The 22,783-nt window shown below is 44.5% G+C and overlaps 1 protein-coding gene across 1 annotated transcript in view; it reads right to left on the bottom strand.

Moving 5' to 3' along the window:
• Positions 1-22,783, bottom strand: part of TMEM154 (transmembrane protein 154) — a 41,083-nt gene that overhangs the window by 15,126 nt on the left and 3,174 nt on the right. Inside the window, exons 2-5 of the mRNA XM_070415323.1 lie at positions 9,128-9,415; positions 8,997-9,038; positions 2,563-2,590; positions 1,313-1,395 (exon numbers count right to left, since the gene is read on the bottom strand). Coding sequence (XP_070271424.1) covers positions 1,313-1,395; positions 2,563-2,590; positions 8,997-9,038; positions 9,128-9,415 — 441 coding nt within the window. The remainder of the gene's footprint in view (positions 1-1,312; positions 1,396-2,562; positions 2,591-8,996; positions 9,039-9,127; positions 9,416-22,783) is intronic.

Here is a 22,783-nt window from a genome sequence, read left to right on the forward strand (position 1 = left end):
ACACCACTGCCATTTTTAAGGGAAATAAAGAACTATTGGGCCTATCACCCATGTGTCAAAGTAACTGCTTTAGTGTCGAATAGAAATGCCTTTCCCCTATTTTATGCTTTTAGTCAGTGTACCAGGATCATGGTTTTGTATTTAACAGATCTCAGGAACAAAAGGGAATCCACCAAAATTGTAAGAGAGGTCGTTTTTGAGTGGTGGGATTCTTTTTCATTTTACTTTTTTTTTTGAATTGTCTAAATTCTACTGTGTATGTATTTTACTTTTATAAACTAAAAACAACAAAATGAATCTACTTTAAGGATTGTTTCCTTTCCTCACAAGCTTTCCAGAGCCATTCAATCCTCAGTATTGGATTACGAAAAACTGTTCAAAATTGTGCAAGTTAGTTAAGTGGTTCTAATCTTTTGGAAAACTGGTCTTGATAAGCCTCTGGTACAATAATTCTAATAACAAATCTTTAAGTTATGTAAACTCCATTGCAGATTGTTGAATCTGATAGACCCCGGGGTATTTTTTATGGTAAGTGTTAAAAATACAAATGATATGACAGTATAAATAGTGGTTTTTATTAATTTAGGCTGAGCATTAAAAATAATTTATTGATTTTTTAAAGAAATTAGAAAAACAGCTGTCATTATTTTTAAGTCCAAATATTTAGTGAAAACTAAGGAACATATACTGCAATTACTGCCAGATATCAATTGGAAATTAGGTTATATGGGGACATTTATATTACTATTTATGTTAGCAGCTTTCTTTACAGTGATGGGAATGTTCTAGACTTTCACTATAGTAGCCACTAGCCACGAGTGGCTACTGAGTACTCAGAATGTGGCTAGAGTGATTGAGGAACAGTATTTAAAATTTTACTTTCAAAATTTTAATCTCAATAAGCCACATATGGCTAGTGTCTATTGTATTGGACAGCACCGATCTGTCAACTATATTTGACAAAGTTTATAACCAGATACAGATCAAAATCATAAATCTCTAAATATAAGGTGAGGCCAAAAGCTAACTTTTTCCAGATAATTTGGACTCCAATTCCCTTGCTTGAAAAAAGACCATTTTCTTCTTGAAAAAGATCATTTGAAAAACTTGTACAGAAATAAAAACAAACGGCAATGATGCGGTTATTGAACTGAATACTTAAGGGCGGTCAGACCCAAGTGTGTTATCTGTGTGTACCAGAGTGTATATGGACTGGGCTCACGCGGTTCCACTCCAGGATTTATGGGGGATTGACAAAGCTGTTGCAGCCTTCTGTGAGTAGAGAGGACAGAAAAGCAAGGTTCCCACATACCATTTCTATGCATGCTCATCCATTTATCAAGCTCTTCCATCTCTATTTCCATAACAGAGGGTGTATCTTCCTCAAAAATAGGGCTAGAAAGAGAGCAAAAAGCTTGTTGAAAGAAAGAAAGGTATGGTGGGCTGAATTTCTGTGGGGGAGTCTAGCATGTTGACTGTGAGGAAATGAACTTGATTCAGGGTAGGCTGAGCATGTGCCCTGTTCAAATGTACCAAACTCTAATAGGGAGAAAATAAGAACAACAATCTTGACCTACCACTGATCCAAAAATGGAGGGTGCATAACCCAGCACAACCCAGCGAGGGGGGAGACGGGGGTTAGGGGAGAGGGTAAAAGGGAACCGGAGACTCTGCTTCCCGGAAGGCACACAGGGGAGCACACACTCCTCCAGGGAGTTGCCACATTTAGCAATTTCACCTTGCTCAATTTCACTTCCCTTTCTTTGGTGTTTTTGATCACTGCCCCCAAGTCAAGAGGCTACAGTCAACGAATTGCTTGCATCACCTCTCCCTTCAATTCCCATGCTTTTCTGTCTTGGAGAAAGTGAGCAGTTCCTTTCAGAAATCCACTGCCCTCACTTGCCAGGGTTTAGAGGTTTAGGGCACCCAGTTTGGAGAAAGAAGCCCCTGGTTAATGGAGGTGGGGAGGAGGAGGGCATCATCAACTCTGAACAGCTGCCAAGGTGTTACACCTTGAATAGGAAGCAAGCCAAGTGTCTGAGTAAGGCTGCTGTGGTTGGGGTGGAGGCTGGAGGAGGATGTGGGCATCGCTCTAGAACATTCTCCCGTGGTAAATCTTCTACTTCCCCCCTCCCTCCGATCTTTCTTCCTCTCCCCTCCATTCCCCTTCTACCAGGGATCTCCTTCCTTAATACCAGCTGAAGTATCTTTCCTGGTGATACAAATTTTAATCCAAATAAATGAAGCAAATTCTTTGAAAACCACCCAGCGTCAGAATATTTACGATGCCTTTGGAATTGGCAGCGGGCGTCAGAAAAAGATTGTTTTCTAAACAGAGGACCCTGTCCTCAGCCCAGATCCCCTTCTAGGTTGAGGTTTGAAGACAGGGACATCCTTCCAAAGGCTGTAGACCACGACAGACTGTCTTCTGGGGGCTCAGGAAGCAAGAGGTCCCCACAAGGAACAAAAACTCTTGTAAGGACCGATGGTCCTCTAATCTGCTCCCCTCCCGACCGTCCTTGTCCACGCTGAGCTGGACCGGAGGGAGTGGGGAAGACTTACACTTTCAGGTTGTCGCCTCCCAGTTCATCTAGAAGAGAATAAACATAAAGGTCATGCTGGCTTTGTTTGTCCGGAACAGCTTTTTATTTCAACAACAGCTGAAATCTGCTTCACAAAGAGAACAAAATGGCCTTAAGTAAATTGCGTTTTTAAAGGAGCAATAATTAACCTCTAAATCAGTGGCTCTCAACCTTCCTAATGCCTCGACCCTTTAATACAGTTCCTCATGTTGTGGTGACCCCCAACCATAAAATTATTTTCATTGCTACTTCATAACTGTAATGTTGCTACTGTTATGAATCGTAATGTAAATATCTGATATGCAGGATGTATTTTCATTGTTACAAACTGAACATAATTAAAGCATAGTGATTAATCACAAAAACAGTATGTAATAATATATGTGTTTTCCGATGGTCTTAGGCGACCCCTGTGAAAGGGTCGTTCGACCCCCATAGGGGTCACGACCCACAGGTTGAGAACTGCTGCTCTAAATCAAACGTGTGTCAATTGCCATATTGAAATGAAGTCCCAATCCATTGGAAATCTGTTTTCTTTTAGATGGGAGGTGCTCCGAGTGCATTCACTTCAGCTCAAATGTTCATTCCTCTTTGTTTTCTCCACACAAAGAGGACAAGCAGTGGTAAGGGGGGTAGAAAAGGGTCTTACAAGAGGGCTTGCTCCTTGGCCCCCTTCCCCAAAATGTCCCCGTTCAAAGCACTGCTTTTCATCTACTTGTGACACACTAAACCCAACACTGTGACTGTCCCTTTGACCCAGAGTAGGATGTGGGGACTCCATCCAGAGCTCCTCTCGGAAGAATCCTGGCACCTGCTCTTTGCATGACTGGAACCCTCACTTCTATCCTCAACTTACACACTTTCCTCAGGGAGGCCTCCCCCGACTCCTCTACCTGAAGTGGGGCCCGTCTTCCCAACTGTTCCCCAGCTGAGCACTTTGCTTGCTTCCTTCATTAGCATTGGCCCCAATTTGTCACTGATCGATTCATCTGTTTAATTCTTTCCCATCGTTTTTTTTCCAATAGACCATTGCTCCCAAAGGGCAGAGATTGTGTTTGTCATAGCGCCCCTCACCTCCCATCCATCCAGTGCACTACCTGGGAAACACACAGTACTCATTTACTGAATAGAGGAACAGATCTTAATCTGGATTTTGTCCAGCGCTGGGGTTAAATTCATGGCTGGTGTTTTGGACTTAACATTATCAAATAGTGAAACTTCCAACAAGTCTGCTGTTCCCTGCTCTTGGTTGAGGTAAGGGTCAGACCACAGTTTGCAAAACAGCTCAACTGCACGCCTGTTTCCAACAAGCCTGGTTTTCCCTGCTTTTCCTGCTATGGGTTGAGGTAAGAGTCAGACAACAGTTTGCAAAATGGCTCTGATGCATGCAGATCAGACTCCACATGAACATGGGGCAGGAATCAGAGCCCAGTGCCCCAGCGCAGGTTGTGTTTTGTTTGGCAAGAGGATCAACGCACCCAGAGAAATGAGGCTACGATGTCAAGCAAGTAGATAGCACAGGCCTGCTGCACCTTTTATGATGTGAGAACCATGAAGGAACAAACCACTTTGTAGAGGTCTACCAAATAGTTGGATGTTCCTAATCCTTGGCAGCCAGAGGCCTCATTTTGTCTGGTCTGCAGAAATGCAGGTCCCCAGTGAGGGGTCATAACCAGCAGGCACTTGGAACTGAGCTCCTGGCCGCAGCTGGGAGCTGCTGTAATTGTCTGTGGGTTGGCAAGCTTGAATGGCATTGCTAATCCAGGAAAGCTGGGCACAGATGTAAGTTTCATGCCATCACTGCTTACCTTCCAGGGGCTGTAGGTTATGTCCTCCTGATTCCCACCCGCTGCCCCCCAAATAGGAATCTGAAGATTCCTGCAGAGACCTGAATCCTTAAAACTTTGGAGGAAGGGGAGATGTACATCTTATATTTATGTGTATATGCATATATATGTACGTATATGTATGTGTGTGTGTGTATGTGTGTGTATACTAGTATATATTTTTTTCATCTAACATTTACATACTGTTTCCTTAAGGGCTTTTACTCTAAATAAAGCCACTACAGGTGACCCATAAAAATCTCCTGTTTTGTCATTCCCTCTCCCTCTTCCCTGTTTAATCCCCCCCACCCCCGCCACCCCACCCCCATCCCCGGTAATTTCTCAGGGAGCAAGTGTCCCTGGAGCCCCACTGTCTAGGCATGGATTTATCTCTATAATCTGAGCGCCCACAGGCTTTGTGGTGAGTAAAAGCTAGCCCTCGCTGCAGATGATGGAAAAGTTTAAAACCCCATTACCAAAGTGCTCCAGAGGCACCAAATGGGAAGCTCCTATAATCAGTATTCAAACAGAGCAAAAAGCTTTCTGCAGTTTCATCTCCCCTGCTCCAGGACCATTACCCCTGCCCCAGCCGCCATGGCAACAGAGAAACATCTGGGAGAGAACACCAGAGCAGAGCATTAAACCAGGAGGAAGACCAATTACTTGTCCTCAGCAATCAGGCCCTGCCCGCTCCACTCCACCTGGCCTAAATCTCTTTGTTAATAGCCACCTACTCCCTTGCATCCAGGAGGCAAAGGTTGCTCTTACACAGCCCCTCACCCTCACTTGCTCCTATTTTCCCTCCCATCGCCCTTCCGTTTCACATCCTTCCACCCACTCTGTCCTCCTCTTTCAGTTCCTACATTGCACCCGCTTGGCCTGGCAATGCCCCCTCTCCCGCAGCTACCCTGTGCACGGGAAGGTGGGATTGCTGGGGTGCAAGGATGGGGGCAGGAGCCCAGCAGGGGACTGGCTTGCTTATCTTGTTTCCATGCTGAACGGCGAGCAAGGGAGACAGCCTCTTTCTGGATATTTACTGAGCAGAGCCAGGTGTCATGTGGCCACAGCCTGTGTAAAGTGATGGTTTACTGCCAGCTGTTTCCCCTGCAGCTCTTTCAAAGAGACACAGCACACCAAGACATTTAATAATAACAAATGCAATGCCTGGAGGTGTAGGAAGAATGACAATAGAACATCGAGTTACTACACAGCATTTCCCTTTTCCTGGACGCGAACCTGACAGGCCCAAAGAAAAAAGGCAGTTCCCAAATGGATGAAGCGTTCTTCCTAAAAATGTTGGCCAAGTCATCGCCAGTTGTCAAATTTAAAGACTTATTTTCTGGTGCAGAAGAATATGTGAAGAAAGAAACCATGTGTTTATTGCTAACTCTGAGGGGACATCATCCATGCCCTCCCACGTAACAGTCCTTTGGGAATTTTTAAGTCCCCTGGAACTTTTATTTTTCCTGGAAAACAAATGTATTTAAATCAGATTTTGTGAATTTAAATATTCTCCTTTTATTGGCTTGCTTATGATGTTAAATATGAATGGGTAGAATTTAGTGGACAGTCATCATTAGCATTCAGTTTGTCTGAAGAGATATGTAAGTGTTAAGCAGTTAACCACCTGTATCTATATTAAAGGAGTGGATAGTAAAAGAAAATATTCAAGTCAAACTCTATATATTTATTTACTTATTTTGTAATAAGCAACTGCTTCAAAATGCTAAGCTCTCTATGTTGTTTTTTCTTAAAGTAGAGCATACTTAAACTAAACAGAATGTGCCAATTTATAGTAAGGATATGTGAAAATTTTATTTTTTAATCTCTGAGAATAGGTGTTCTTTAAAATAAGTTCTAACATTGTTTCATTTACTCAACAAACATTTATTGAGCAGCTAATCTATGTGTTGGGCCAAGCACTATGTTATGTAAAAGGGATAATAATAATAATAAGCTAATACAATATGCCAGGTATTGTTTTTCCTAAGCCCTTTTCACAGATGAATCCATCTACTTCTCACAACAACTCTGTGAGGTAGGTTTTGAATTCGCCCATTTTACAGATGAGGAAGCTGACACAGAAGTCACAGAACTAGGAAATGCAAAAGCCAACTAGTCAGTGTGGTGGCAGAGCCTGTCCTTTCCACCTCCAGGCCATGCTGTTAAACAGATAAATAAGACAAATTCTTGCCTCTCTTGGACCTTAAAGAGAACATCACCTAGTTAGAAAGACCAAAAAAAGGCAAGTCCCCAAGTTATGCCAATGCAAACACTGTGCACATTGTGACCACAGCCTATGAGAGCACAGAAGAGGTGGTGGTTGATTTTGCCTGAGGAGTGATTACTCAAGGTTTCATGAAAACTTTAGAAGTGAGCATTGAAGAATGGAGCTGCAGTTTGCCAAGCAGACAAGAAGGCAATCCAGACAGAAGAAATGGCATGAAGGCATCCTGCAAGTACAAGCCATGCTCTGGGAACAGCAAACACTTCCAAGTATGGCTGCAGTGTAGGATGCATGGGCCATGTCTGAGGATGAGGCTGGTTCTCACTTATGATGGCTTCTGAACTTTGAGATTCCCACAATAAAGTTCAATGAAAAACCCATTTCTGGATTTAGAGCCCAAGAGTATGGCCATTTGACTGGATACCCCCTAATTCCTCCCAACCCCATGACCCCATTAGGTAAAACCAGCTATGGGGCTATATGGTTTAGGCAGGAAATTCTCACCTTTCCTACTAAAAAAAAAAAAAAAATTAGGCCCATGCAGCTCTGTTTGCTTTTTCTTTAGCTTACAAAGGAGCGCCCATGTGATCATGGTTAGTAGGTCACCCTGAAATTTCAAACTATGGAGGAACATGTGTATTTCCTACTTCCTTGAAATCTATTATATCAGCCCCTATGGTGAAAGGTAGCGAACTTCAGTGCTTCTTCCCCAGCTCACATTTGCTATACCTGAGGGCATAATGGGAAAAGACCATTTATAGTTCCTGCTGAGAGCTTGAAGGCTTTCTTGGTGCTAGGACAATGAGCAAGGCCTACAGGCCAAGGGCATGATCTCAAAGCCAGAGATGCCGTTAATGGGTATGAGGGACATACAGTGAGTTTTGTATGCACATATGAATATGCATCTTATTAGAGAAATTCTCATCCCTTGAGTGATCTAAATTCTTCAACTTAAAAATCTAATTGGTGCCCTGGCCAGTGTTGCTTAGTGGTTAGAGTGTTGGCTCGCACACTGGAGGGTCACAGGTTTGATTACTGGTCAAGCTTTTGCTTCCTGGCCCTGGTCAGGGTGCAGGTGGGAGGCAACCAATTGATATATCTCTCTCACATTGATGTTTCTCTCTCTCTTTCACCCTTTCTCTCTCTCCCTTCTACTCTCTCTCTAAAAATCAATGGAAAAAATCCTCAGGTGAGGATTAACAACAACAACAAAAAAATCTAATTGGAATCATTTTTCACCAGCACAAGCCAAAAGTGTCCAAGTCTCCTTTGGACCTAGATACCCTAAAATCTAGAATGTGATGCTCCTGGAATAGGAACGGAATACTCTCAGAGTGAATCTCTGACCTGGGGAATTTTCCATGAGACTGGTTTTCTAGGAGATTGATGATAGCAATCTTCAGCCAAGTAGGACTTTGCTTATGAGAGTTAGCATAGCTTTCATGGGAAGAAGAACAATGCTTCACCCAGGCCTTTTCAAGATCAAATTGGAATGTGGCATGGGGGAGAAAACAATATCTGTGGCAGAAATATAGGTGGAAGAATCCCCTTCTTGCAGAATGATGCCACGGTCCCTGCCTTCCCAACCCTGACCCCACTGCTTCGCCATCCTTACCCTTTCCTCCAACCATAGGAACATGTTACATTGATCTATTGGCCAGGATTATACGAGGGCATTATCTGGATTAGGTTCAGAGCTGGTAGCTGTGTATATTAACTTTCAATTTAGGCTAAAAACATTCTCTTTTTTAAAAAGAACAAAATATGGCATTTTTAAACTCTGGAAAATTTCATTGAAATATGTCATTCATGACTTATTATTATCCTATATAATAAAACCCTAATATGCAAATTGGCCAAACGGTGGAATGACCTGCGGAATGACTGGTTGCTATGATGCGCACTGACCACCAGGGGCAGACACTCAACGCAGGAGCTGCGCCTGGTGGTCAGTGTCCACCCACAGGGGGTGCGCCACTTAGCCAGAAGCTGGGCTCAAGGCTGGCAAGCACAGCGGTGGTGGCGGGAGCCTCTCCTGCCTCCTCTGCAGGTGGGTGGTAATGAACAAGTGGTCCCGGACTGTGAGAGCCCTGGACTGTGAGAGGAATGTCTGACAGCCGGCTTAGGCCCAATCCCCCAGGGGGATTGGGCCTAAGCTGGCAGTCACACATCCCGCAAGGGGTCCTGGACTGCGAGAGGGCACAGGCCAGGCTGAGGGAACCGCCCCCACACCCACTCAGTGCACAAATTTCATGCACCAGGGCTCTAGTTTTATATAATCCTTGTTGCTTATCTTAAAACCTCTCCGTTCCTTCTCCTATCCTATCCCCAACTCTAGGCAGGTATTAGGATAATACTCACATGTCTGTAAAACACTCTGAGATCCTTGGCTAGAAGGCAGCTCTGTGTAGAAGCAAAAGTATTTTGTTTTAGTGTTTGTCCATTGACCCATGAAGCAATTGTCTGGGATTGGGAACACACAAAATATTCACCTTGTTTAGCTTTTTTTCTTTTATAGTTGATTACAATGAGTACCACTGATAAGAGTAGGAGTGCCAAGAAAACCAACGGGATCAACACCATCAGTATAAGCTCTAGCTGAGTATCCTCCTCACCAATGATGGTATAATTCTCATATTCTGTGGTTACTATTTCTGTGGTCAGTGCAGCAATTGTACTTATAACAGGAGTATCTTCATCTGTAGGTTCCACTTTCTGGGTGACATCTGTTGACTCACCTTCTGACTCTTCTGCTGCCTCAGAAGAAGGCAGTTCTGACTCTGTGAGAACACACACACAAAATTGAGATCGCCATGGAGACAAAGCTAGTAAGTTATGTTTTCAATGATTTTTTAAAAATTTTTTTCTACATGCATCCAGTGGTAAACTTGATTTCCTGAATTGGGCCTTCCAGTTCAGAGTGATACAGAGTTTTGAAGTAACATAAATGGAGCTCAAGCTGGGAGTACATTGAACATGGAATCAGAGTCCAGATAAACCTCCCACAAATGCAGGCAGTTTAGCCTTGACCGATACTTTAGACACATTTCATCAAAGGCATTAAAAACCTTTGCCCTGTCATGGGTGATATTCCAAGACACCTCCTATAGCACTGATGGCGAACCTTTTGAGCTCGGCGTGTCAGCATTTTGAAAAACCCTAACTTAACTCTGGTGCCATGTCACATATAGAAATTTTTTGATATTTGCAACCATAGTAAAACAAAGATTTATATTTTTGATATTTATTTTATAGATTTAAATGCCATTTAACAAAGAAAAATCAACCAAAAAAATGAGTTCGCGTGTCACCTCTGACACGCGTGTCATAGGTTCACCATCACTGTCTTATAAGGTATCATATTTTAATAACATTTCTGAATAAATCAAAGCCCACATGTACTGTAGGTACTTGCCACATAACACTGAAAGGTAGGTACTTGCCACATAACACTTTTAATAAAAGGTTACCTATCAATGGAAAAGAATTTTATGAAATTGCGGCGACTGCTTCGATTTCAGCGTCAGGGCTCACATGCTGCAGAGAAACGTGTCTGCCTCTGAGATTATCTGACAGAAATCCTCCTGAATTCTAAATAAAAATACAATGTGTACTTTCTTTGTAAAGTGAAATTCTCAAGGGGAATTTAGAGACTAAAGAAATGGTACCAATATTTAAATTTATTTAGTAAAATGAACTTCCCCTATATAGAAACTCTAAGCAAGTTAATTCTGTTTGAACGTCAGATTGTGTTGGAAAACCATCCTACGGTTCATCACAGCACTGGAAAGGACTATTATTTGGAAGATCTTTCCTCGCCTGGCTATGTGGTGGTCATGGGTAGGTGGGCTAAAGGTTTCTACCCTGTCATGTTACAATGTTGCCTATCATTCAGATGGGGCCCATTGAGGAAAATAGAATATGAGTTTAGGCTACAGAACACGTATCGAATGAGTTAATTTTTGTGAAAGCTCTTTCTAAGGTGTTATGAAAATGGAAAAGTTGGCTGTTTTAAACTATGCCCTGTTACTACAGGCTAGACCAGTGCTCCATAGAATGACCTAGCTCCAGGATCAGCAAACTGTGGCTTGGCAAACCGCAGCTCGTGAGCCACATGCGGCTCTTTGGCCCCTTTAGTGTGGCTCTTCCACAAAATACCACGTTCGGGCGTGCACGTACAGTGCGATTGAAACTTCGTGGCCCATGCGCAGAAGTCGGTATTTTGTGGAAGAGCCACACTAAAGGGGCCAAAGAGCCGCATGTGGCTCGCGAGCCGCGGTTTGCCGAGCTGCAGTTTGCCAACAGCAGAGGCAATCCAGTACCTTGTCTAGATGCATAACTGTTTGACAACAGATTCCTCTGACTTGATTTATAAAACCTTTGTTTGATCCCAGTCTAATTATTTTGCTTATCTAATCTAATAATAGACAAACAGGGTAATTGACTGTACCTTCACTACGTCTCCCATTGGCTAATCAGCAAGATATGCAAATTAACCAACAAAGATGGCGGTTAATTTGCATATGCAGCTCAGGCCGGAGCAGCGAAGGCGCTGAAGGTGGCTCCGGCCGGAGCGAAGGCCTGGGTGCCGGGTGCCAGAGGAAAACCGATGCCGGCAGCCAGGGGAAGGGAAGGCCTATTGCACGAATCTTTTCATGCAACAGGCCTCTAGTATATATATATAAACATTTCCGTTTTCCCCAAGACCAGGGAATCCACTTGATAATCACATGAGTGATCAATGCAATGACAAACTGCAGGATATAACTAACTGGTATTCCTCACCTGAATGTACCAAAATCAGGATTAAAAAAAAATCTACCATTTATTGACCTCTGCCTTCTGGATTAAGTGACTTTGTCCTATATTTATGTCTTTGAAATAAAGTAAGTCAATACTGTATTCACTCAAGCTTTGATATCTCACATATCATCCTGGGTCAGGAAAAGATATTTGTCTACCAGGGCAATGTCCTCATTAATCTCATTCACTTGCAGGACTGCTAGAACCAAACTGCATTCTTTACTGAAAATCCAGGCCACTGAAGACCTGACTAAGGGGGTGGGGGTTATGGGGGAGGGGTACATACACAAGTGGAGTTGGTGGTACTGACCCTTTTCCTTGAGGTCAGTGCTTATGGATCTTTCTCAAATACCCAGATTTCCCTTTTATTTCTTTTGCTGTCTTCTGCTGCTACCATCCCAAGCTAACCTTTGTAAAGAACTTACTAAGAGCCCATCCCTGTGCTCTGCCTTTTAGCTGGATGAATTCGTTTTGTTCTCACCACTTTTTCAGATAGAAACTGGGGCAAAGAGGTTACAGGACTTGCCCACGATCACAGAGCTATCATGGAGGAGTGAGGGTGTGAACCTGGGAGAGCTGATTGCAGAACCTGGCTGGAATGTAATGATTACAAGTCACGAAGTGGTGAACAAGAGAGGGGACCTCCTTTTCTTGCCCATCAGTTTCTAAGGAGGTGGCCGCCTGGCTTACAGGGCAAGGGAGAGGAAGGGTTCCCAGAAGCCTCGGCTTTGCCAGAGCTCTCGCTAGGCTTCTCAGCCCAGACCGCTGTGAACAAAGCTGCCTGGGATGCAGGGTCTTCCCAGTGCCTCTCCAAGGAAGGCCAGCAAGTTCCCAGTGGAACACCCAGCACGCTCAGTCACCACTTGACCCGTGGCCCCAAAGAAAAGAAAATAGGAAAATAAATAGGCTAGCAGGGAAAATGAGGGCTTTCTGACGATAGGAAATGAAGGAGAAGTGGAAAGGAGGGCAGCAGCTGGTCCTGGGTTGTGTACATTTATTTTTCAGCATGAGAGACAATGCTGGTCACTGGTGGCCATTAGTGGCCTTTTTGAGTGAAAGGGGCCAGAACTTCTCTCTACAATATCCCTCTCACATGTATGTTTTCCATGTTAAACATCATTTACTCAATAAGATTCTCTAGTGGCTGAATAAATGAGAATCAAGTCTCTCTCTCTTTTCTTTACTCTGCAAGCCTTCATCTCCAGACTTTCCTATGACGACCTTCCTCACAGCTCTCCCTGCCCAAACCCTCCACGATAGCCTCAAAGTCATAAATAACAGCCACTGACATTTATCTAGTGCTTAGTATGTGCTAGGCACTAGGATAAACATGCACTACCTAATTTAATCTTCACAACTTTCTTGTTCACATTTTAAAAAGATATATTTTTATTAATTTCAGAGAGGAAGGGGGGGGGGGGAGAGAGAGAAACATCAGTGATGAGAGAGAATCAATGATTGGCTGCCTTCTGCACATCCACTACTGGGGATTGAGCCTGCAACCGGGGTATGTGCCCTTGATCAGAATTGAACCCAAGATCCTTCAGTCCGCAGGGCCGGCGCTCTATCCACTGAGCCAAACCAGCTAGGGCTCTTGTTCACATTTTACAGTGTGAAGAAACTGAGTCTTGAATGTCTCGGGCTGGAGTATAACACGGTCATTTATGCTGTAAGTCCCACTGATACGTAGGTTTTGACTCTGCAATCCCTCGAGCATAGGTGCCCAGTGACAGTGAGGGGCTTAGTCATTGCTCTTCACTTAGTAATTGTGGGAATTTGGACAAATTATTTAATCCTTAATGATAATGTCCTAATCTGTGCAACAGGAGTCATCCCCAAGGTCCCATCTATCTCCACATCTTTATGTTGATTCTAAAGCCTCGATCTGTTTTTCATTAGAATATTTGAATAGGTGCTGTACACATGGTACTAAGCTCAGCAAGGAAATTTCACTACCACCTTTCCTCAAGTTATTACCTTCCCCAGAGATAACCACTGTTTCTGCTGCCTTCCCAAGAAACTCTGTGCCTATACAAGTATCGTTTCTTGTTTTATTAACACAAATGGTAGCTAAAGAAGTTAAATCTTGTTCTGCCTCTTGTTTATTTCACTTAAAATTTGACTCAAAGATTCTTCCATGTCTGCATATAGAAAGCTGTCTTCTGTTACTTGGAAGTATCATAACCTATTCCTATTAATAGAGATTTAGGTCATTTCTTTGTATTTTTAATGATGCTACAACAAACAGCGTTGTACACCCTCCAGTTTACACATTTGCAAGTATTTTCTGCAGTGTATCTCAAGAGTGGGGGCCCCAGAGAAGAGGGTGTTGGATGTAGTGGGAAGGGGAACAGCACCAAACTACTCTTGGTGGTCTGCTCTCACAACTTCTCCAAGACAACTCTAGCTCAGTCGTCATACAAGAGAACGGGCAGAGATGAAGTCAGGAAAGGGCTGGATAAGTAGGGAGTCTATGATGGGAAAGAGGGAGAAGTTGTAAACATTGGGGATCAGCCCCGAGAATTTGTGCCAGAAGCATCAAATGTCCTCAAAGGGGAACAGGAAAACCAGGTGGGCCATAGTATCAAATCAGTAATCAGGAGGACAAAGATGAGAGGAAGAAAAGCAGAGGTGGAGAAAATCAAGGTGGAAACAAGAGAGGAGCTGAAGTCACAAGAGTAGGGATGGAGTGGAGCTTGCAGAGGGCAGCTGGGGGAATTTTTCCAAAGCATTACAAGTTCCTCCCATGGCCTGTGGGCTAACAGCAACTCTTAACCCAATGGACATGGGACCCTCTGACACTGTGCGGCCTAAGACACCAGGGACCCAGCCTTTACCAAGAAACACTTGCTAGGGCCCATTATAATCAACAGTGATTTCCTGCAGGAGCTATCCTATGCTTCTTGGATAGAAGTGACACGTACAACCAGTTGCAGGATGAACCCTGCAGAAGGCGTAGAGCAATTCCTGTATTGTGTGAGGACTTCCTGGGCATCTCCATGGCATCGTGGAGAAAAGGATTTGGATTCAGAAGAGGAGGCTTAACTGTGTAGGGGGGAGGATGTTAAGGGGAAGAGATTAACCAAAGAACGTACATGCATATATGCATAACCCAGGGATACAGACAATAGTACAGTAGGATGTTGGGTAGATGAGGAACAATGGAGGGGTAAAAAGGGACATCTGTAATACTTTCAACAATAAAGATAAATGAAGAAGAGAAAGAAGGAGGAGGAGGAGGAGGAAGAAGAGGAGGAGGAGTGTGGCTTGAGATGGTGCTACCCTCTCTAGCTGTGGGGTCTGGGAAAAGCCCCTCACTTCTCCAGCCCTTCCTTTCCTAAAGGCCAAGAAAGGAGGCCTGCTGCTCTGCCTATCCCAAGGTATTTGAATGAAGAGCAAGTGTGAAAATGCTGTATAACCCACAAGGTACCACACACATGCCAGGTGTCTGTACATTTGCTATTTCCTCTGTCCTCCACCCATTTCTTTCCCCATCTATAGACCTATCTGTTTCTCTGCTTGTTTCCCAGGAGACTAATCTGCCTGATGTAACTTCTTCACTTTACTGTTGTATCTTCTTATCTAAATTTGAACATATTTCAGAGTAAAAAGGGTGGGGCTGGGGAGTAAAAACAGAAGAAGCTGTAGTAGATAAAGATGAAGAGGATCACATGTGAGAATGAAGAGAGAGGCATCAGCAAGCAAAAGTACAGAAAAGAAGAAAAAGCAAGGACAGTGTATTAAGAGCAAATGGGTTGTGAGACAGTCAGCTGGTGTGGCTGTGTACCCTCTGTGAGACCTGCCTGTGGAATCATTGGTGGTGGGGGGGGCGGGGAACAGGAGTGGGAGTGGGGGCTCAAGGAGGCAGGTTGGCCCTAGCTCTCTCTTCCTTTCAGGTGGCCCGTCATGGCTGTCTCAAATGACCCCAACGCAAACTCTCCAAGAAATTCTCCCTCCCACCATTTCTCTTTCTCTGCTCAGATAATGGAGCATTATGAAGAGATCATGGGAGTGGTCATGTGAATGATGAAACTAAGCTGAAGTATTTCACTTACTTTTAATCCAGATAATAAGCTGCACCTTGTATAGAGTCAGTTACAAATGATTATGGACAATATCCATGCAAACAATCTGGGACTCCTATTTCACACATCTGGTGAGGACCCTGGGGGAATCCGTGTAAGTGGGGAAAATGGGGGAAATGGGTGAGGGGAGCCTGGCAGCTCTAGCAGCAGAGCGGGCACGTGGCTACCTTTATCACTGCTCTCAGCATCATCACTAAGAGGAAATGACTGCTTCTCAGTGAAGCAAATGACTCACTTCCCTTTTTTTGAAAGAGGAGGACCCTCCTTGGTGTTGGGCCACTGGGACACCTTCCTGCACGGACCCCAGATGACACTGTCTCTGAAGTGCTCTGTCTTTTCTCTGGTTCACTTGGTCTCAAAACAGTATTAAGTTATTGCTTAGTGTCTGAAGTCATCACTCATGTACCATACCTGCTTATTGTCTGTCTCCTCCACTGTTTCACACTACATCTATCACAACACCTGGAACCTGTCTGCTGTGTAGTGGCCATTCATAAACAGTTGTTTAGAAAATGTAAAATAGGCCATATTAGCCTGAGGTAAAAAGTCACACCTCTCACCTTGTTATCAAGAGTCTAACATCCACTTGGCCAATGTGGCTCAGTGGTTGAGCATCGAGGTCACAGTTTAATTCCTGATCAGGCCACATGCCTGGGCTGCAGGCTCAATCCCCAGTGTGGGCCGTGCAGGAGACAGCTGATCAATGATTCTCTCTCATCATTGATGGTTCTCTCTCTCTTTCCCTTCCTCTCTGAAATCAATAAAAATATATTTAAAAAACAAAGGAGTCTGACACCCTCCTCCATCTATCAACCCCCTTCCAGGAAAACACACAGGGTATTCTTTATCATGAAGAGAAATAGGAATCAAAGGTGGTTTTCTCTCAAAAAAACTACCTGAATTTTTTAAAGACACTGGGGTATGAGAGGAATTGTTTAACGCAAAGTTGTGAATCCCTAGTGATGAAACTTCATGTTTCTATTTTTCAGTTTTGTTTATTTATGTTTTGGGCAGGGGATTTAGTGTTCCCCATGGCTTCCACGTATAGAGGCCAAGGGACTTGGTTCTCCTGGGAACTGAATGCTCAATGTGGAGAGAGTAGTTTTCATTTGAAGCTCAGTTGTACTGCGTAGTTGACAGTTTTTATTAAGTGAAAACATTCGCTTGATATGCTTTTCCTGACATACTCACTTGAAGAAGACAGCGTCAGAATAAACAGCTGGTTTAACAGATGCAAGGGAAAAGCATGCACGAAACGTTAATGGCAGATTTTACATATTGAAGGGTAGTTTAGGTAGAGCAGTGCCGACGTTTTGTACACCCTTTCATGTCAGCCATCGGCAGTGAAAATGCCTTATATTGAAAGACTGTTAAAAAAATATATTTCTTTTGCTTATTTTGTGGAGGGTCATCTGGTAAGATGCTTTCATGCAGTCATCTGCTCTGGGAATCGGCTTGTGAAGCCAAATTGTATTTTTACCTCATTGCCTTAAGAAATACACACCCGCATTTGCAATTTATTATCAGACTAGATTGTGCGCAGGTGCGGTCCCTAGGCCTAGCCTGCGATCAGGGCCATCTTCCCCAGCTGCCGGCAGCCGGCCCTGTTCCCCACAGCCACCCACCCGCTTCCCCATTCGCCATCCAGCGATGGGAGCCTGATGGCCGTGGAGGGACTGAGAGGTCAGTCATTCCCGCCCGCTCGCCAGCCCCACCCCTGCCATCCGTCACCCTCTGTGTGTGGGGCGACTGGCAGGACGGGGGCCTTGGCCTGGTGCCACCCGCATCCCCTGGCACCCACCCCAGTTCCCCGTTCACAATTGGTGGTGTTCAGAGCCTGTTGGCCGGGGGGGAGGGACCGAGAACACCTCATAATGACTCGTCCAGCGGTCCTTCTGCCGTTATGGTCGCTGGGCTTTTATTATATAGGATTAAAACACACCCCACAATGGGGGCCCACGAGGCTCTGATATCTGTTTCTATTTTATTTTGATTCTTTTTTAGAGAAAGTTTGCTCATATCTAATCAGACTTTTCAAGACCTCAGGCTGTCTCTAGTTTGAAGTTAACCATCTGGGGAAGCTGGGTTTTTCACCATCCAACTACATTTTTGTGCATTGCAATCCTATTCTGGTCTGTAGTGACTAGAAAATGAAAGGAATGTATGTATTTTTAAATATATTTTTATTGATTTCAGAGAGGAAGAGAGAGAGATAGAAACATCAAGGATGAGAGGGAATCATTGATTGGTTGCCTCCAGCATGCCCTCTACTGGGAATCAAGCTGCAAGCCAGACATGTGCCCTGACAGGGAATCAGACGGTGACCTCCTGATGCTCAACCACTGAGCAACACCAGCTGGGTCAGGAATGTATGCAATATATATATATATATATATATATATATATATATATATATATTTTATTTCAGAGAGGAAGGGAGAGGGAAGAGAGAGACGGAAACATCAATGATGAGAGAGAATCATTGATTGGCTGCCTCTTGCACACCCACGGGGAGATCAAGCCCACAACCAGGCATGTGCCCTTGACCTGGAATCGAACTCCAGGACCCTTCAGTCTGCAGGCCGACACTCTATCCCTTGAACCAAACCAGCTAGGGCAGGAATGTATGTATTTTTATGGGACAGGATACAGACACACTTTTAACATTTAAAACTTCTTCCTACCATCAGTGGGATAGTAGACACAAAGTGCTTTAAAAATGAAAGGATTGAGGATTATGAAAGGAAATTATTATCATTACTAACCTGAATAGGTTTCTGTTGTTTATTATATTTCCCTCTCTCTCAATTTCAAAATTACAATTTAAAAGAGTAACTTAATAACCTATGTTCCTCTCCAAATCCTACCCTTCTACCTGCTGCCTAGGCCAGCCTCCCTCTGAGTGGGGAAGGGAGAAACACAGCCCATGGGAAAAAGTGGCTGGGCTCTTGTGTGGGTCACCTCGGCCCTCCGTCCTGGCATGGCACCAGCACAAGCTCAGCGTTGCCAGAGAGACAACTGCAAGACGGAAACAAACCACAAAATAAGTGGTAGATGTATGTTTGTGATAAATCAGAGAACAGGGAAGCAGGGAAAGGAGATGTGGCTACTGATGTAGCTTTACCATGAACTACAGGAAGAAGGAGGAGAGGGTGCAACCAAAAGTTCCCTGTCACCCTCCTAGGGTGGAGCAGAGAGCAAGAGTCTGTTTATTGTGTGAAGGTTTCTTGGAGGGTCAGGGAGGAAGCAAGTGCCTGAAGTGTCTGAGGGGAGCAAAATAGTGGCTGAGATTTTCTAGGATCAGCAATGCCCTTGAACAGGTCTCCAAAGCTGGCTTGCTGCTGATCCTATTTCATCTTGAAAGAGAATCAATCCTGCCCTTCCATCCCAGGTAGCCAACGGGCCTCAAGTAGTCAGAATTTTAGTATTACAGCTTGAGTAACTGATGTTGTGCTATTCTCACTCTCTTATTAACCTCTTTTCAATATTTATTAATGTAATCTTATGATTTTGTTCTCATTTAGTTTTAGTGGGATGAATCACATGAGTAAATTCTCTAATGGTGGTCTGTTCTTGGATTCCTGGTCTTATTCTACTCACTCATTGGTAGTTTCTTTCTTTTTTTCCAGAGATGGTTTCTTGTTATTTCAATGACTAATCTAGGACTCAGCCTAAATATTCTTCTAAAGTTTGTTAGTTGGCAACATAGTTAATATGGTGTCATAGGACCCAAGGAAGAGGAGAATTACAATCATTGGTTAATGATGCTAAGTGCCACCGAGAAAAACGTAAATTAAGGATGGAATTGGTTCCTGTGGATTAAGCTATTAAGAGGCAGTGGTACCCCAGATAAAGCAAGTGCTGTGGTTGACATAGTAGCCAGATTGCAATGGGCCAAGAAATGAATGGCAAGTGAGAAAATGAAAATGTCTTTCAAGGAGATTGGGGAAATCTCTGCAAAGAAACGATGGAGGGGAGCGAGTTGGGGACGTGGGAGTGCTGGGAAAGAACACAACAGGCTCTCACATTATTTTTCGTTGAGAATGTATACCTACCGAAAACAATAGAGAAAAATGAAATGGATAACAGGGTATTATATTAAATATTTCCACACTGAGTAGAGTGGTTGGCAAACTTTTTCTTAAAGGGTCACAGAATAAGTATTTTAGATCTTGAGGCCAAGAGGCCAAATACAGGCTATTATGTAATTTCTTAAAAGATAATTATTTAAAAATAAAAATAAAAAACATCCTTAGCTCAAAGGTCAGTTGCTATTTTTTATTATTTTGAGGTTACTATGGAGTTGGTTGAGACAGGGAGAGCAGTGAGGAAGGTTGTCACAGGACTGTCCAGAGATGGAGGCTTGAAGATTAAAGAAAAATACAAAAGGGGTGGGGGATGGAGGGAGGGAGAGAGAGAGAAAGGGAAAGAGGGAGAAAAAATAAGCAACTGCAGTGACTTCAGTAAAGTTCAAAGTCCAAGTCTGGCATGCGACCCCAGGCTGATCCACCGTCATCCATCATCCTGACACTTTGGGCCTGGCCCCTCCTCTGGTTTTGAATTTGGTTTTGTCTACTTCTTTCTCTTTGGCAATCACTTTGGTCTCCTTGATTACCTGCTTCTGGTTAGTGACTTGGCTCCACTGCTAACTCTGGTTTGAACTTTTAATAAGGTTTGGGCACCTCCTTCTGTGACTCCTAAAGGCTGACCCCAGAGGCCTGCCCCTCCCCATCCCAAGCTGAGGTTTAAGTCTGAGGTCCAAGCACCAGCCCTCCTCAAGCCCAGCACATCCCTGTCTGTTTCTTTTAAACTCTATTTTGTGATAACAGGGCAGGAGTTGTATTGGTTAGCATTTACAGTAGCTTGGTGATAGGATCAGAAAATTTGGGGTTCTGCTACATAGGGAGAGTCACCCTCTGTGTGCCAGGTTCTGCCCTCAGTGGCCCCAAGATTTCCACCATGAATAGGAGTTGACAGATACAAGCAACAAGAATACTAGTAGGTCTACAAAATCTTCAGATAAAAGTTATCAAATAATAATATCCTATATAATAAAAGAGAAACATGCAAATTAACCATCCCTCTGCTATGCTCAAACCACACCCACCATCCACGCCCACCAACCAATCAGGAGCGAGTATGCAAATTAACCCAACTAAGACGGCGGCCACGGAGTTGGAGTGAGCAGGAGGCTTGGGTTGCCCCTGGTGATGGAGGAAACCAAGCTTCCCGCTTTCCCTGGCTGGCCTTGGGCTATACTCAAGGCTACAAAGTTTCAATTATAGAAGATAAATAAACCCCAGAAAAAGAAAAAGAAAAAGAAAAAAAGGGGAGGCTGAAAGCTTGGGTCACCAGGGGACGTGGCCAGCCTGAAAACGGCCCTCAGCCCCTCACCCAGGCTGGCCAGACATCCCAGCGGGACCCCCACCCTGATCCGGAACACCCTTCAGGGCAAACCAGCCAGCCCCCACCCGTGCACCAGGCCTCTATCCTATATAATAAAAGGGTAATATGCAAATTGACCCTAACAGCAGAACGACTGGAAATGACTGGTCACTATGACACACACTGATCACCAGGGGGAAGACGCTCAATGCAGGAGCTGCCCTCTGGTGGTCAGTACGCTCCCACAGGGGGAGCTCTGCTTAGCCACAAGTCAGGCTGATGGCTGCCAGTACAGCGGTGGTGGTGGGAGCTTCTCCTGCCTCCTCAGCAGTGCTAAGGATGTCCGACTGCAGTTTAGGTCTGCTCCCTGCTGGTAAGTGGACATTCTCCGAGGGCTCCTGGGCTGCCAGAAGGGTGTCTGACTGCCAGCTTGGGCCCAATCTCCCGGGGAGCACGCCTAAGCCAGTAGATGGACATCCCCCAAGGGTTCCCAGACTGTGAGAGGGCACAGGCCGGGCTGAGGGACCCCCCCGAGTGCACAAATTTTTGTGCACTGGGCCTCTAGTGTTTAAAATAAAGACATAAAAGAAGAAACAAATAACACAAGAAAATAATAAAACCAAGACACAATATATATAATCCTATCTAATAAAGAGGTAATATGCAAATTGACCATCACTCCAACACACAAAGATGGCCGCCCCCATGTGGACACAAGATGGCTGGCAGGGGAGGGCAGTTGGGGGGGACCCAGGCCTGCAGGAGAGGAAAGTTTGGGGGGACCCAGGCCTGCAGGAGAAGACAGTTGGGGGAGACCAAGCTGGCAGGGGAGGGCAGTTGGGGGCAATCAGGCTGGCAGGGGAGCAGTTAGGCGTCAATCAGGCTGGCAGGGGAGTGGTTAGGGGGTGATCAAGCTGGCAGGAAGAAGCGTTTAGGGGAAATCAGTCAGGCAGGCAAGTGGTTGGGAGCCAACAGTCCTGGATTATGAGAGGGATGTCTGACTGCCCTCGAGGGGTCCAGATTGGAGAGGGTGCAGGCTGGGCTGAGGGACACCCTCCCTGCACGAATTTTGTGCACCAAGCCTCTAGTATATTATACTATATCTATAATATAGATGAAGGATTTTCTAGAAATAAAAATATGATAGCTGAAATTAAAAGCCCAATGGATGTGTTAAGCCACAAGACAGACTAGGTGAGGGCACTAATCTACCTTCCCACCAGCGGTTCAGAGTTCCTGTTTCTCCACATTTTGCCAACATTTGAGGGTGGTGCAAGCTATACAAACTATACACAAGTAGGCAAATTGCAGGCTGCATTGTTTCTTTATAGAACTGAGCTCATCCCAGCCAAGATCCTGCCCTCTTCTGATTTCCTGGGTCATCCTTTTAGAAGCAGGGGGACTTTAAGCCTCAGCAAATCCCTCTCTGCTTATGTGTGTGTGTTTGGTCCTTGGGCTCAGCTCTCTCCCACAAGGCTGGGCTTTTCCTCTCTGGTTCCCACACCCTGAAGCCTCTTACCCAGTGATTTCAGCATTGGCCTACCTGCTTCTGGTGTTAACTGTGCTAATCCCCAGAGTCTGTTTTGTTCACTCTATACCTTTCAGCCTCTCCCTCCCCCCTCCAGGCCAAAGTTTAACCCAACTCTCACCACTCCTTTTCCTGTCAGCCAGTCTCTGACCACACCACATACAGCTTCTTTATTAACATGTGGTAAATAACCTTAGAGCCCGGCCAAGAGTTTATGTGTCTGCCTACGGTTGGGAAGGTACCAGAGACATATTTTCCCAAACCTGAAACTAGACACATAGCCTGCAAACCCAGAGGCAATATAGTATAAGGTTAGAGCATAGACTCCTGAAGCTGAATCTCACTTA

The sequence above is a fragment of the Myotis yumanensis genome, unplaced genomic scaffold (assembly GCF_028538775.1).
Source record: "Myotis yumanensis isolate MYYU_CA2020_CCGP unplaced genomic scaffold, mMyoYum1.0.hap1 SCAF_5, whole genome shotgun sequence".
In the NCBI taxonomy this organism is placed as follows: Eukaryota; Metazoa; Chordata; class Mammalia; order Chiroptera; family Vespertilionidae; genus Myotis; species Myotis yumanensis.